Below are 15,039 nucleotides of genomic sequence, written 5' to 3'. Positions count from 1 at the left end.
AGCACATCAGGTGCAGTGCCTGGGGGCTTTAAGTAGGTTGCGTGGACAGAGCTCTGCATTTTAGTTCACAGTGTGCTTGTCTTACATGCTATTGTGTCTGCCAGTGACTTTTGCTCTTTTTTCTGCTCTGCAGTTCCTGTGTGAAAAAGCTGGATAGGTGTGTGTGTGTGTGTGTGTGTGTGTGTGTGTGTGTGTGTGTGTGTGTGTGTGTGTGTGTGTGTGTGTGTGTGTGTTAGTGCCTTTTCTTAGAGCTCCCATATCAAGAACTGCTTGTTGTGCGTACATGTTGCTAGTTACATGTACTGTATAGTATATTAGGATGTCCCTTGTGGTTAAGTACTACTGGGTCCTCACAACCTAAAATCAAGATCTCACCAACAGGCTTAGCCTCCTCAGAAACCAGGCGACCTCTCTTAAGTGATCAAATATTCATTAAGTTAGTTTTTTATCTAGGGTTTAACTTGTTTTTGTTTTTGTTTTGTTTTTTTCTCAGCTGAAAAATCAGGTATTTTGCATTACATTTGGCATTATTTTCAAGCATACAATATGTTTTAGAATGATTTCCCACCTTTCTGGTGTTTCACTGCTGTTTAAAACAAACTTAAAACTTCCTTCTTGAGTTCTTTACTTGTAACTGCATTAGAACACTGTGGTAAAATAACCTAAAGATAATAATTAACAAACTTTACCAGTTTGAAATCTATGCAAGTTTTATTTTCATAATGTATTGAAAAGAATGGGAGCCTGTGACTGTCTGGAGACAGACTTATGCTAAGCAGTAATATAAGGTCATTTTTAGTTTATTGGCAATATGCAAAACCACTGGTACAGCACTAAAAGGATAATCTTCGAGATACAAATTTGTTTTATAATAAAATGCTTAGTTAGTTGTTAAACCATGTGTAAGCTTGGAGTTTCTGTTGTCAAAGTCAACACTGAAGCACATGTTCTTCCACACACTTGCCTCAACTAATGGACTTAAACTGTGTTGTGACTGAAGAGGTCGTTTACAGTGTAGCAGTTGAGCTTGTGGACTAGATGTGAAGGGCTGCAGCAGAGGAGCTTGTTCTGGAAGAGAGGATCCCTATGGACACGCGTGCCTTTTTTTTTTTTTTTTTCTTCCTTTCTGGCTCCTCCCCTACAATTTCCAGGAAAAGACGTCTGTCTGTTCACTGGAAGACGAGCTATACAGCACTGAGCTGAGAGACCAAATCGTTCATCTTACATCATGTCCTTCTCATTCTCTGTCCCACTTGTGCCCTCACTGCCTCCCCCTCTTCCTCCTTCAGCACTTCTGTACTTTCCCTCTTCTCCCCATCCATGTTGTGTGTTCTCTCTCACTCTCTCTTGCTCTCCCACTGTTGAACAATAACCCCAGTGTGTGTAAGTGTGTGTGTCTGTGTGTGTGTTGCTATTTTTGGCCCCTCCAAGGCCACAAAGCACTCTCTTCTCTCCTGCTCTTTCTCTGTTTCTCTCTTCTGCAGCTTTATAGCACTAAGTAAGAGCCTATAGAAAATGTAGACTGTGGTGACCTCCAAGAATAGTTGAGCAGCCTGCAAGGCTTACATGTTTTTGTGTGTGATGTGTTTAACCCCTCCTGGCTCACAGGTGAGGCGGGGGACATGAAGGACCTCCAACAAGAACAAGGGAAATTTGTCTCTGGATTATTCACAATAACCTACATCTCTCAGGAAAATTGTTTCCAAACCAGTAAAATCTACTCTGTATGCTACAATAAAACCACATTGATTAGTCAAACAACTCGCCTACTTATTCATCATCATCTAACTCAAGTTGTACATATTCAGAGTAAGCCAGTGTGAAATTAAAATGGAAACTCAGCCTAGCAGTTATTCCTCTAATCTGCATCTCTTCTAGACTTTTGACTGGTGGCAGCTTTGACATGAGCTAGCAAAGAAACATGCAGCCACTTGTTGAAATATTTTTCTCACTCTTCCATTTCAGTCAGAAAATCCAGTTTTTAGTCAACCAGTTCACAGCACAAATTTATAATGTCAAACCAAAGTTTGGTGCTTTGACTGTAGTTGGATCTGAAGCAATAAGTGGACAAAAAATTCATCAGAAACTCTTTTTATGCTCAATTAATCGGTCATGTAATTTTTCTTTAATGAACAATAAAGCTTGAAATTTCTGCCTGTCAGATGTTAGTAGTTACCAGTTTTTTTAGTCTATGACAGTAAAATTGAATATGTTTGGCTTTTGGACTGTTGTTCAGACTAAACAAGCAATTTGAAGATCTCATCAACAGTCGAGAAAATAATCGGCGGATAAATTGATAATGAAAGGCATTGTTAGTTGCATACTTGTACCTCTCTTATACAAGACATTTGATAGACATTTGATTTTGAAATTTTTTAATTGCAGCTAATGATCATTTTCAATAAATATTATCTTGACTTTCTTTGCAAATTAGCAATTTTTCCCATCAATATTTTTTAAAATTCTTCTCCCTAACTTTCTGTTTTTTTCTGTCACTCTCTTTTGTCTCCGCCTGTCTCTCTCTGTGTCTCACTCTCTAGTCTTCCTCTAGTATTGGCCTAATGAATTTTTAATGGACTTGGTGGGAAGAGTCCAGACACTTTGGGATTCAGGCGTATGGGCTCTGATTACCCTCCTCCTCCTGCAGAGCCCACCCTCCTCTTTCTCTCCCTCCTTTCACTCTTACTTTTTCTGTCTCACCCTGTAAGTCTTTTATTATCCTTCCATCCCTCCCCTCCACCTCCTGGTCTTGTGTTTCTGTCTCCTCCGCTCCCGCTCGGTGCTTCAGGCAGTTCCACTCATCCAAGCAGCTGTGACAAAGACAAGGCTGTGTATACTTGCGTATGAACGTGCTATAGGCAAATACTGACTGTCTCTCAATATTTAGTGCTTTTACAGACTCTAAAAACCAACAGTGACACCCCCCCGCCCCCCCACTTACCCACACACACTTGCACTGGTCGTTTCCCACATCCTTGCTAAAGCCGAGTTGGGTTAAAGTCGTACTGTGCCAGCAACTGCTGCTAATGGCTGTTCAGAGGCCCTGGCCCTGTGTAAAAACCCTGAGTCTGCAACTCCGCTGTTAGTTTGGCACGGGCCTGTCAGTTGATTTGCTGCTGAGTAGGACTCGCAGTTTTGGGAATCTCTCCTCCTCAACTCTTTTCTCACTCTACTACTTTGTCTGACTGCCCGTCTGTCTCTGGCTCCTTCCCATCAGCTCTCCTTGACACCTCAGCCCCAGAACATCTCTAACCGGTTGATAAATCTCTATCGCCTCAGGATATCTATCTTCATATCTTCCAACTCTAAGCTGAGCTAAAATGTACTTCATCCAATCATGAAAGCAGATGATGATTGTGCTTCCTCTCCTCTCTTCCCCATATTAGCACCTCACACTCCTCACTTTCTCATACAGTCCTTATCCATCCTTCTGTCTCTCTCCCAGGGGAATAAACAAACCACAGAACAAGTTTGCTCCAGATTTTTCCAATTTTTCCATGTTTGCTTGCTAGCAGTCCTCTTCTTCCCTGCCTTTACTGTGTTTCTTTTGAATGGCATGAAACTGGCAGCAGTAACGTATTATTTTGCCTGTGTGCATGTGAATCTTCTTGCTCCATAGCACAACTGGTGGTGAAAAAGTCTGCAGGCTACCATAAACTGTCGTATACAGTATGTGAAACAAAAGCAGCAAATCGTCACATTTAAAGAAGTGGAACCAGAGAAATGTTTGACATTTTTGCTTGTTAAAAATTACAATTAAATAATTTACTAGTTGCTTCAGCTCTAAAATGTTTTTGCAAGTTGCGTTGTCAGAGGGGCTTTTGAGAGAACATAAGACACACAAGACAAGAATTAAGGATGATAGAAAGTGAAACGACAGATCAAATGAATGATGAACTTTAAGAAATGGGACAAGAACTCATGTGGAATTGCCAAAGTGCAGCATGCATCTACAGGCAATCTTAGGGCAACATTATCTATTGGAGTTGACCAAGAAGTTGCCCTTTAACCAGCCTTAACACTGCCTCCAGTTCTTCTCTGTATCTTCTCAAGCCTTTTGTCATTTTCTCTTTCTTTCCTTTCTCTTTCACCCTTTTCTTACTCAGTTGCCCCCCCACCCCAACCTTCTCCTCTTGTGGTGTGTGACAGATTGGAGGTCATTGTTGGACTGGTGCGCAGTGCACATAGCTGGAATAGCAGTAGTGTTAGAAGTCTGCTAGGGCCCTGCCACCTAGATCACACAGAGGAAAAGAGGCATCCGCACTCCTAGAGGGAGGGGGGAGTGGAGGGAAGAGGAGGAGGTGGGTGGGGGGGTAAGCAATCTGACCTGGATGACAACAGACTACCAGACGAGCTATGATCTCATCGCTCCCTTAATCCCCCCCCCTCCTCCTCCTCCTCCTCCTTCCTTCCCTCCATCCATCCACCCCCCCCTGCTCTCCCACTCTTGCCATTGTCTGTCTTTCTCTCTCTTCCCACTCTTGTTTCCCCGATCTCCCTCCCCCGTCTCTCTTTCTCCTACTTTCCTTTCTCTGTTCTCCACTTGTCCTAGTGCTCACCCCATCTCGTCTTGCCTTCTTCTCTTACACCCCCCCCGCGCAATCCCTCCCTCCCTTCGTCCTCCTCCTCTTCGTCCCCTTAGCATCACTTTCTACCACCTGCCCCTCACTTGTCCCATCTCACAACACACACACACACACACACACACACACACACACAGTTCTCGACGCACTTGCGCTCTCTCGAGTGTCCCAGGGCAGAGATTAGGCGCACCCCTATCGCCAACGCTCCACACCGGTCTCTACATTATTGATGCCGAGTCTGTCTATGTGTATGTATATGTGTGTGTGTGTGTGTGTGTGTGTGTGTGTGTGTGTGTGTGTGTGTGTGTGTGAGTGAGTGAGAGAGTGTGAGGCCTGTGCATGCATGCTGTAATGGCTATCTGGTGTCTCCCCTGGGAGGGAGGGGCGTGACAGAGGAACGGAGCCAAAGAGAGGGAGAGTCGAGGTCAGAGAGGTTAAGTGTGGTGGTGGTGGGGGGTTAGGTCATGGCTTTGCGGCCTCTTCTCCATTTTTTCTGTCTCCCTCTCTCATCTTCGTCCTGCCACACTGCTTCACACAGATCGTACACTCACACACACACAGATTCCCAAAAAAATGCCCATCTGAAATTCTCCTGTTGGGTGTACGAGGCTGATTAAACATATCTGTGTGTGTGTGTGTGTGTGTGTGTGTGTGTGTGTGTGTGTGTGTGTGTGTGTGTGTGTGTGTGTGTGTGTGTGATAACTGATCCAGTGTGATTCAAGACAGCTCAGCCTGGGTTGGACTCTGGGTGGAGAGAAGGACAAAGACACCTGTTCTTGCTCTCAGCATTCCTGTGAACATAATCCCTACCATCTCTCTCTCTCTTTCTCTCTCTCTCTCTCTCTCTCTCTCTCTCTCTCTCTCTCTCTCTCTCTCTCTCTCCCTCTCACTCTCTCTCTCTCTCTCTCTCTCTCTCACACACACACACACACATGTGCGCGGTCACAAAGTGCTGTTGTATTGTCCTCAATCTATGCAATGCGGTCTCTTTGATGTAAAGGTTTTGACAGGTAAACTGATGAGTTATACAAAGTAACCAACACCATGACATGCATATGTACAGCACACATACATGCACACACCAGTGCACCATACCAGTGCGACCATGTAGATGCCTCTGGTCATCTACATGGTCGCTTTGATATACAGTTTTGCTGATGACAGTGAATCATGAGTAATTTCAGGTAGAGAATGTCCTCTTGCCTTTATTCACACACACACAGTGTGGCTGCTGGTCCTCCAAGTATTTGCAAGGGATCAATTTCACTCAGTGACCTGAAATATGATGTGTCTGTATAATGTCCTCTGTGGTCCAAGCCAAGGTCAAAAGATCGTTAGCGATGCATCTTTACAGAAATACACATGCACACAAAGTCAATGACTGCACAAATAATAGCAGCTGTGGTGTTTCCTTTTTTCTTTTTTAGTATCTGTCCTGTGTCTGTTTGATGAGCTTTGCTTGCTCATTTACATGCAGACAGTTCCGCACCCTGTATAAACTCCCAGTACAAAACAGCCATCGACTGTTAGCCACTGAGCAGCATCAACAGCAGCACCGGAGGGTCAATGGTTAAGATACGGTCTGCACTACTCATTTATTCATCTCAGATTGGGGATTTGACCAGACACCTCTTGACTGGATTTGACACACATCACTTGCTTTGACACAGTCACCATATCGTTTTGCTACGTCTGGAAAAACAGTGTGCAGTAGGAGTGAGTGAGTGAGTGAGTGAGTGAGTGAGTGAGTGTGTGTGTGTGTGAGTGAGTGAGTGAGTGAGTGAGTGAGTGTGTGTGTGTGTGTGTGTGTGTGTGTGTGTGTGTGTGTGTGTGTGTGTGTGTGTGTAAAGGGGGGGGGGTGATTATGTGTTATTGTTGGAGGAGCATGCTCAGCCAGACCAGTATTTTTATGAGAGACACCAGTGTGTTCTTCTGTGATTGCAATTCATTCAGGGTTTATGTGTGTTTGAATGTTTGAAAGAGAAAGAGGAGATGGGGTGTGGGGGAGAAAAGGGAAATAAAATGACAGTGAGTGTTGTTTCATTTGCATGCTAACTGCTGCCTACATATGCAGGTCTGGAAAGTCTGAGAAATTACACAGACGACACAGTTAATGCAGTTTTTACACCCATGGTCATTTCACACGTTGTGATGTTTGTTATAAGCAACAATAATCTGTTGTTTCAATAAAGTGGCTAAGCTGCCTGCACAGCCTGTTTGACTGTTATTGGCCACCTGCTACCTGCATAATATTCAATTTTGATAAAATCTTGTCTGGATTTTGGAGATGGAAAATGTGTAGGCATCTTGTACATTGTTTGAGTGATATTCAGAAATCTTTATTTTGAATCACAAAATGTCTCCCGACAACGTGGGACAACTGAGTGATTCATTGACTATGCCCCGCAAATACATCGCTGTGGAGGAAAACCAACAGATGATGGTGAGGAATAGCTAGTAGCCTACGTTTGACTGAGTAAGAGGACACATTGGAAGATAACTTTCCTTTCAGCCTATTTTTAGCTAAAGACTGTAAACCCAAATGTGCCTGCCCCGGCTCTGTTCCTTCTACAGTTTAAGAGGCAAAAATTAGTAGAAGTGAACCCGTGTTGATGAATGGCTCTAATAGCAACACTTATGTACGATTCATAGATACAGTATCTAGCAGATGTGCTATCAACATTATTTAGTGTTATGCAACAGTGACTAAATGGTAAGAGCCGGCTAGTGCAGCAGAGATTATCAGGGCTATCTATCTCCGCCTCAGGCTGTCATCCAGCAAATCCATTGACCGGCCTGCACATCCATAATCTGATGATTTGGGCCTGTTTGTTTCCCAATCTCCAGCCCAGCCCATCTCATTTCCTCTGTTGCCATTTGTATGCTGTGCAGTTAAAGACATTGCAGACACTGGCCTCATGCTACCTTTAAACAGTTTGTCTTTGTATGCTCTCTCAAAGTAGGATGTAATAGTTAAATTAACCAGGTAAATACAAACATAGAAACTCCATGTGCATTGTAAAACAATAGTACGACTTTTCTGAAGCTTATAGGTTTTAATCAATGTTGACAGTGTCACAGGTTTATTCACTTAACTTGGTGGTTATATTTGAAAGTGTAGTGTACATTGTTTTATTTGATTGCATTATATGTGTAAATCATACACATACACAACAAAAACGGTAAGGCTGCATTTATTGAAGCCTTATTATATTGCATTGCATTGCATCAAATGGGTAATTCAATCTTTCTGGTTATTCAGTGTAATATGATGCTTTGTATAATTTGCACCAAACATTATAAAGTAACTTACAGGCATTAAATGTCCTGTACAGCGACACTTTAGCAGGGTGGATGCCGTTTCCTTTGGTGACTCAATCCTCACTTCTGCGTTTATTAGTGCTCTGAGGATGATTGTGGACAAAATAAAATCCAGTCCAGGCTATATCTGGCTGAATATTACACTGTAATAGTCTATTTTGCTCGGTCGTGTCAGATTTTCTTGACCACCCAGGCAACAGAATGTTAGTGGGAGACTTGCACAAACATTTTCAAACACACGCACTGGCACATAAACTCTTTCAAACTTGTACATTTGGGCGCACACATGCTCATGCAAACAGTCATATACCCACGCCCACAGTCTCATTCTGTGTCTCTTACTCTGCGTTTCCTTCAAGCGGCGGGTGGAGAGAGATGGAGGGATAGACAGGAGAGATGACTGGCCATGTTGTTTTTCTCCGGTCATAGGAAAGAGTGACTGCATAAGAGGAAAGAGGTGGAGGAGAGGTGGAAAGGTTTTTCGCGTGCTTAACTGTTCCACAAAGCCCACTAACACTACAACTTTTCGTGTTATAGTTTCAGTGTGCGTATGTGTTTCCTTTGAAAAGCTACTGTGGTGAGGTGGTGACCTAATGACAGCAGTGGAATGTGGTTTATATGTTGGTATACTTTCACTTAAAAAAAACAAACAAAAAAATTTTCTCTGAAATAACTTGAAAGTGACCAAAGTAATTAGCATCCACTATACTCCACATTTCATAGAAAAGACATGTTGCTTTTGATTTTTAGTGTAAGATATTATTTTAAATACAATAAATGAAAATAACAATGGGCCCCTTAACCAAATATTTTGTATCCCTCTTCTTTATCAACCTGCTATAGTTCCCTCAGGTTTGATGGTTGGCTTCTCCCACCTGTGAGTTTCAGCTCTTTTCCATTGGTTTAAGATCAGGACTCATGGCGGGCCACTTGGGGAAATAGTTCAATGTTTCATTCTCATCCATTCTTGGGTGTTTTTGAATTAATGTTTTGGGTCATTATCCTGTTGCAGGAGCCACGACCTGTGACTGAGGTGGGGCTCTCCAGAATGCCTTGATAATCTTGAGATTTCATTGTGCCCTGCACAGATTCAAGGCAGCTTGTGTCAGATGTCGCAAAGCAACATCATAACATGACTGAGCCTCCTCCATGTTTCACAGTGGGGGGTGATGTTCGTTTATTTAAAAGTTTCATTTTCTGGGAATATAGAGCTGAGATGACTTACATATCTTATACATATTGTACGACTAAACACTGTTGTACATTACTTTTGGAAGTCAGCCTGCATCTGTTTTGAAGTTTTCCTTGTTCTTTTTTCACCATTCAAACTTCTATTCAATCTGTGGTAAAGTTTTTCTCTTGTGGTCACGTTGGCTACAGTCTGTGGTGGTAATAATATTAGCAACTGTGGTCACAGGAGCATCAAGCTGCTTGGCAGTGTTATTTTAGCCTTTACCTTGAATGTGCTTGCCAATTATTTTCTTCCATATCTCCTCAGAAAACTCTCTTCTCCTCTTTCTCTTGTCCATGTTGAGAGTGGTGTACACAGTGTTACTGTGTACTCATACAGCACAATGATGACTTTTCTCCATCTAGATAGGCTGGCTGAATGAATGAATGATTACAAGACTGAAGACACCTGTGATACTAATTGAAGACAATGCTGCTTGAAATATCACTACAGTCCACTTATTATCACCATGTCTAATGGCCACCAATAATTTAGTCCAGGCCATTATAGAAGATCTTTGTAGAATAAGCAAGGATTCAGGTTTTTCATTGCTCCTTTGTTTTATTCCGTGGCAAAGTAAAGCCAAGTATGCATGACAAAAGAGCTTTTAATTTCAACACTTTTCAGGAAGAACAGGGCTTTGTTTCAGTGAGGTGTAAGAGTGCCAACACTTTCTGGCCAACATTTTCTGGCCACCTAGAACGTCTTGTAAGATCAAGACAATTAAACAGGTCAGGGCATGTTACAGTGCCTCTTATGCCATTGTTTGTGAGATCTATTACCTTATTCACTTCCTCTCGCTCTCCACATTGTCAAACTGTCCAATAAAAGAGAAAGTGCTTGTGAATAACCCACAAAAATTATTCAAAGATTTACTGTAGAATGAAAAAAAAAGAGATGGTAGTGAAGACAGCTATGTGCAATGTGAAATATGATTGAGGACACTCCAACCTGTGTTTAACTAACTTTTGTATGTGATTCATACTTGACTAGACACTTAAAATCCTCTTTTCTCTTATAGAACACTCACCTGAAAGAACTACAACTTCTGACTCCTAATTGAAATTGTATCTTAGGCTTTTCTTTTCCTTCCTTCCAAGCTTTCAAGATTTCTCTACAGAGACAAAGAGTTCCTCACCTAGATTAAAATATCTTTCAAAAAGATGCATTTTCAAATTAATAGATATGACTCGTGCGCTCCACTTAACCATTCACTGTTCCTGCGTCACACTTAACCCTCCACTCTCTTTATCTCTCTGCTTTAGGGTTCGCCTTCCCAGAATGGGCTTACAAGCCTGAGTCGAGCCCCGGATCCAGGCAAATCCAGCTGTGGCACTTCATCCTGGAGCTGCTCAGGAAAGAGGAATATCATGACGTCATCGCCTGGCAGGGGGACTATGGCGAGTTTGTCATTAAGGACCCAGACGAGGTGGCCCGACTGTGGGGGGCCAGGAAGTGTAAACCCCAAATGAACTACGATAAACTGAGCAGGGCGCTGAGGTATGATGACATAGAAACGTGATGAATATGCTTGTTTCTTAGTTAATCTGCATCTGGGAGTGTAAATTCATTCATAGTTAACTTCTCTTTGTGTGGGGACCAGTAAATACACCAGATGAGCAGTTTTCTCAAAAGCTAAATTTAGCCACATTACAGCTTACATGGCAGCATATTCATATAAACCTTTACCATATGCCTAAATGTAAAGAATCCACATGCTCCAATTGAATCACTGATTGATTTAGACCTGCAATATATTACATTAATTGAAAATCACAGTCTGGTTAATGGCCAAACCAAGAGTGATTCAGAGACCTTATGAATCAGCAGAAATCTGTCAGAACCAATCGTCCGACATCATAGCATGGGCCCATAGTTGTTATGCGTTGTCATTTGGGCAGCAGCCACAAGCAGGGGCTTGGTGGACTGACCAATGGCTGCTAGCTGTCATGATGTAAAATGTCATTCTGGAGGGGAATCAGCCTGAGATAGTGTGGTTTGTGAAGCAGTACCAAATACATATATTTGGGCTCCCAGTCTCTATAGGTACATCACTATCTCTGGGATTCTCCTTATGGACAGAGACTAAGATTGCTCCTTTTCCAGATAATTTAAGAAGAACAGCCAGGGGAGGAGAACTGCTGACCTCAACTAGGGATATTGTCAGGTGTTGACAGGAATGTTTGAGTAAGAGCAACCCCTAAGCCTGGTTGTGAAGGAGGCAGACTTTTAAAACGGGACATTCTTTTCTTTTTCTTTTTTTCTTTTTTTTTTTTGGGGGGGGGGGAGTATTTTGTACCTTCATTTGATACTTGACAGTGTAGAGATCAGAGAAAATGAGGGGAGAGAGAGTTGAGGAACAAGAAACAGCAACGTTCCCTAACTGGATATGACCCATGGATGTACAATCCATAGTCAGTGCTTCGACCCATAGGCCACCAGGGTGCCCTAAACTTTTTTCTCTCCTCTGTGGAGGTCTCTGAAGTTGTGAAAAGGCTTTGCAGTGCGATGATGCAAGAGGTGAAAGAGATTTGTCTGGATTGGTACAGCAGCAGCAATCTTTTCACTGAGCTGTTGTAGTAAAGACAAAACTGAGTGTGAGGGCGATTTATCCATCTGTCTATGTTCCAACCCTCACCTGTGGTCCTGAACTCCTGAAGTGCCACTTTCTAAAATACTTTTATTAACATTAAGCCAAGTACACTGCAATCTCCTTCCCAGTGGAAATGTGGTGTCTATTTGTGAAAAGGATGTATGCACAGGTTGAGTGATCAGAGAGGTTTTTTTTTTTTTTTACACAACTAGCACTTCTGCAAATGTTTAGTAAATGAGGTTTCAACTCTTAAACCCACACATACGCCCCTAAGGCTACAGTCATTGTATAGAAACATTCTGTAATCCAAACTGAGAATACCACCTGTGACCCTGGAAGCTGATTCCAGTTACAGCACTGACCTGCTGGAGGCATTTCATTCAGACCCACAGACACCATAGCTTTGACTCTCTGGCTATGTTTCATCCAGACACTCTATTAGTCATGCCTGCCTGGGCACTAATAGCACTTAACCAAGTCTATAATACTGTTGCAAGACTGACCCCTGGCCACATGCCTTCACATGGTATTGACCTGGACAAGTTTAGCTACTATTATGCTCCAAGTGGAGTTACGACACTGACCCATTTGGCCGGTCACACCTTTACACCTTTTGGTTAAAGTTATATCCTTGGATGCCAGCTCAGCCAAGCTCATTAGCATGTTACGGCAGTGATTCCACACTGTTTTGGGAGTGACCCTAGCTTCAAACTATAAATATCACATGAAAATGTGACTCATGCAACATCATGGTAAGGCTCTCTGCTCATCATTTATGCTGTATGAGTGCTCTTGGATCTTGATCCATAGTGTTAGTTAACTCCATTAGTCAGGTACTTTGATATCAGCTACCATATGATTCACCATCATCTATAAATTTTATCATATGGTTTAGACATCTGAGACTGTTTTTCCCAAATTTTCGTGAGTATTTTCTTAAGTATGGGTTAAATCAAATTGTACTGACATGTCAGTAAAGCAAATTGCTTCAAGACCATCAAAATAGTTGGGGTTGTGCATTGGAAAAAATAGATAAAATCTTAGCTACACAACAGATGCTTTAAACTGTGTTTGTGGTTTTGGTTTTCATAAACAGACATTAATTTACAATATTTTTGATTATAGAAATATGCATATAATCAGTTTTTGGGCCGTAACAGTGACATCCCTCAGCGCAATAAAGTTCAGTACAACGGACATCAGAATATCCCTGGGGAACTCTTCTCAGATGATATCAGTTGTGGTAAACATAGCATCTCAGTCACTGTGTCCTGTATCCCCAGTTTATTCTTAACACTCAAACAGGGCCAAGATTAGGCTAAGTACTTTAAAGAAAGCCACATAGGCCATTAAGGGAGGGAAATGCATTGACTTGCTTAATTTAGGGGAGGGAGGGTTTATGTATGCTCATTTACACTGGTGAGATTAAGATAACGTCTGTTACAGATGAGATCCAATGGGGACAGAGGGAATTAACATGGACTACTAATGTGTGATTACATGTGCTACACACACACATTCAGACTTGGAGTCTGGATTTAGATTTTCTGAATTGGGGAGAAAAACAATATGGATGGGGACACTTGTGGTCAGGCTGTGTATTTATAGCATGTCCATCCTCTAGAGCTGTAACAGATTTGGAGCTTAGGCTGCAGTAAGTGCTTATATATAGCGGGTCTTAGTGCCCTCTGATGGACCGGCCTTCGAACCTGATTATCAACAGGTTTTCTGCACAAGACTTTTCCCTCTGGCACTGTTGTGTGTCCTCATATTCCCTCCTACAGCCAGGTTGTCTCCCTCTGTGCCTATAAATTGAACAGAGTCACTCCACGCTTAGAGTGAGGACAGTTAACAAAACAACAGACACATGTACACACCAATGCCCATGGTGTCACCTGATTTGACACCAGAGCTGTCGTCAGTCGCGTCACCGCAAGAGACACTGAAATGAAGCCTCTCAAGATGCACATCAATAGTAATGTGGCCAGAGGATTAATGACACTAAAGATTAATGAAGTTATAAAAGAGGCATGCAAACAGACATGTGCTTAGTAACAGTCCCCATATGTAGCAAACTATTGGACTGCAGGCCACGTTGTGCCCCTCATATGGAGAAAACCTGGAGTCTGCTAATAATGGAGACCACAGTCAGCATGTGGCAATTAGCACACACACATGCTCACATACTTGAAAAGGCCTGTCTGTTTTGAAGTGTTCTTTTTATCACTTAGCCTTTGTAATTATTATTTTTACCTCTATGATCTTATTCTTTCCTGTCTGCCGTGCACATGGTGGAAATTCCCTTAATCAAGGCCTCTGTATTGTGTGTGTGTGTGAGTGTGTTTGTGTGTGTGTGTGTGTGGACATGTGCGTATGTGTTGGCTTTCCGTTGAGGGGACACAGCCTCAGCCCATGCGTCATCTTGGCCTCCCGCTCCCACGGCCGCTGTGAAATTCCCACTCCTGTTGAGAGGATTACACTCAAACTGTGCAAGTGTGTGTTTATGTACAAATTTCTGCGTGTAAGTGTGCATGTGGACGTGCTGGATGTTGAAAGAGAGAAGACTGTCACTTTTTATCCTTTTTTTAATTCATTAATAATTGTTGTTCTGTCTTGTTGCAAATAATCAAATCTGTAAAAAAAAAAAAAAAAACTAAAGTAACACACTATTAAGGCGTGTTGCTGTTGTCCAGAGTGTGTCAGATTCCTCATGAATTCAGCTTTTTTCAGGTCATACCCACCTTCAACTTTGATATTCCTCAAGCTTTGAGGTCATTAATGTCTGACATTTTTAGTGTGACTAATGAATAATAGGAAGGACACAATCTTTAACACTCAGCTGCATTTTAAATGAGGATGGCTCATATTGTAGGACAAGGAAGTAAAGCCTCTCCTCCGATTTCCTGCACCACCAGCTTGCTCTCATAAATGAGACTTGTGCTGTTCGACAAAGGAGGGCAGGGGAAATGAAGCATGTTGCCAATCAGTCATTGCAGAGTGTTGCCTTAATGAGTGTAATCATGCTAAGAGGTCCCAGCTCCTGCAGACCTCCAGGCCCCCCTGTCCTCAGAGTCAGCAGTCCACGTTGGCTCCAACACGGCGGTCAGAGGTCAGGGGGGACTGCCATGCACAGCTGGCAAAGATTAAAAACACAGAACATGTGCGCATACACAAATGCACCATTGTACACAGAGTCTTGCCCATACATGCTGCTTGCACACATGTTTGGAGTGTTTGCTTCATTTCCAACATTTCCAGCTCTGATGAGCTGCCACAGCTGGAAGATTGCCAACACAGGAAAAACACATAGA

General features: G+C 42.5%; 1 protein-coding gene across 1 annotated transcript in view; it reads left to right on the top strand.

The window, feature by feature from the left end:
• The window catches only part of erfl3 (Ets2 repressor factor like 3), a 51,382-nt gene that overhangs the window by 24,548 nt on the left and 11,795 nt on the right, over nt 1-15,039 (top strand). Inside the window, exon 2 of the mRNA XM_056380223.1 lies at nt 10,401-10,635. Coding sequence (XP_056236198.1) covers nt 10,401-10,635 — 235 coding nt within the window. The remainder of the gene's footprint in view (nt 1-10,400; nt 10,636-15,039) is intronic.

This window comes from Seriola aureovittata, chromosome 7 (genome assembly GCF_021018895.1).
Source record: "Seriola aureovittata isolate HTS-2021-v1 ecotype China chromosome 7, ASM2101889v1, whole genome shotgun sequence".
In the NCBI taxonomy this organism is placed as follows: domain Eukaryota; kingdom Metazoa; phylum Chordata; class Actinopteri; order Carangiformes; family Carangidae; genus Seriola; species Seriola aureovittata.
Note: the sequence above shows the minus strand (reverse complement) of the source record. Positions and strands in the feature narration are given on the sequence as shown.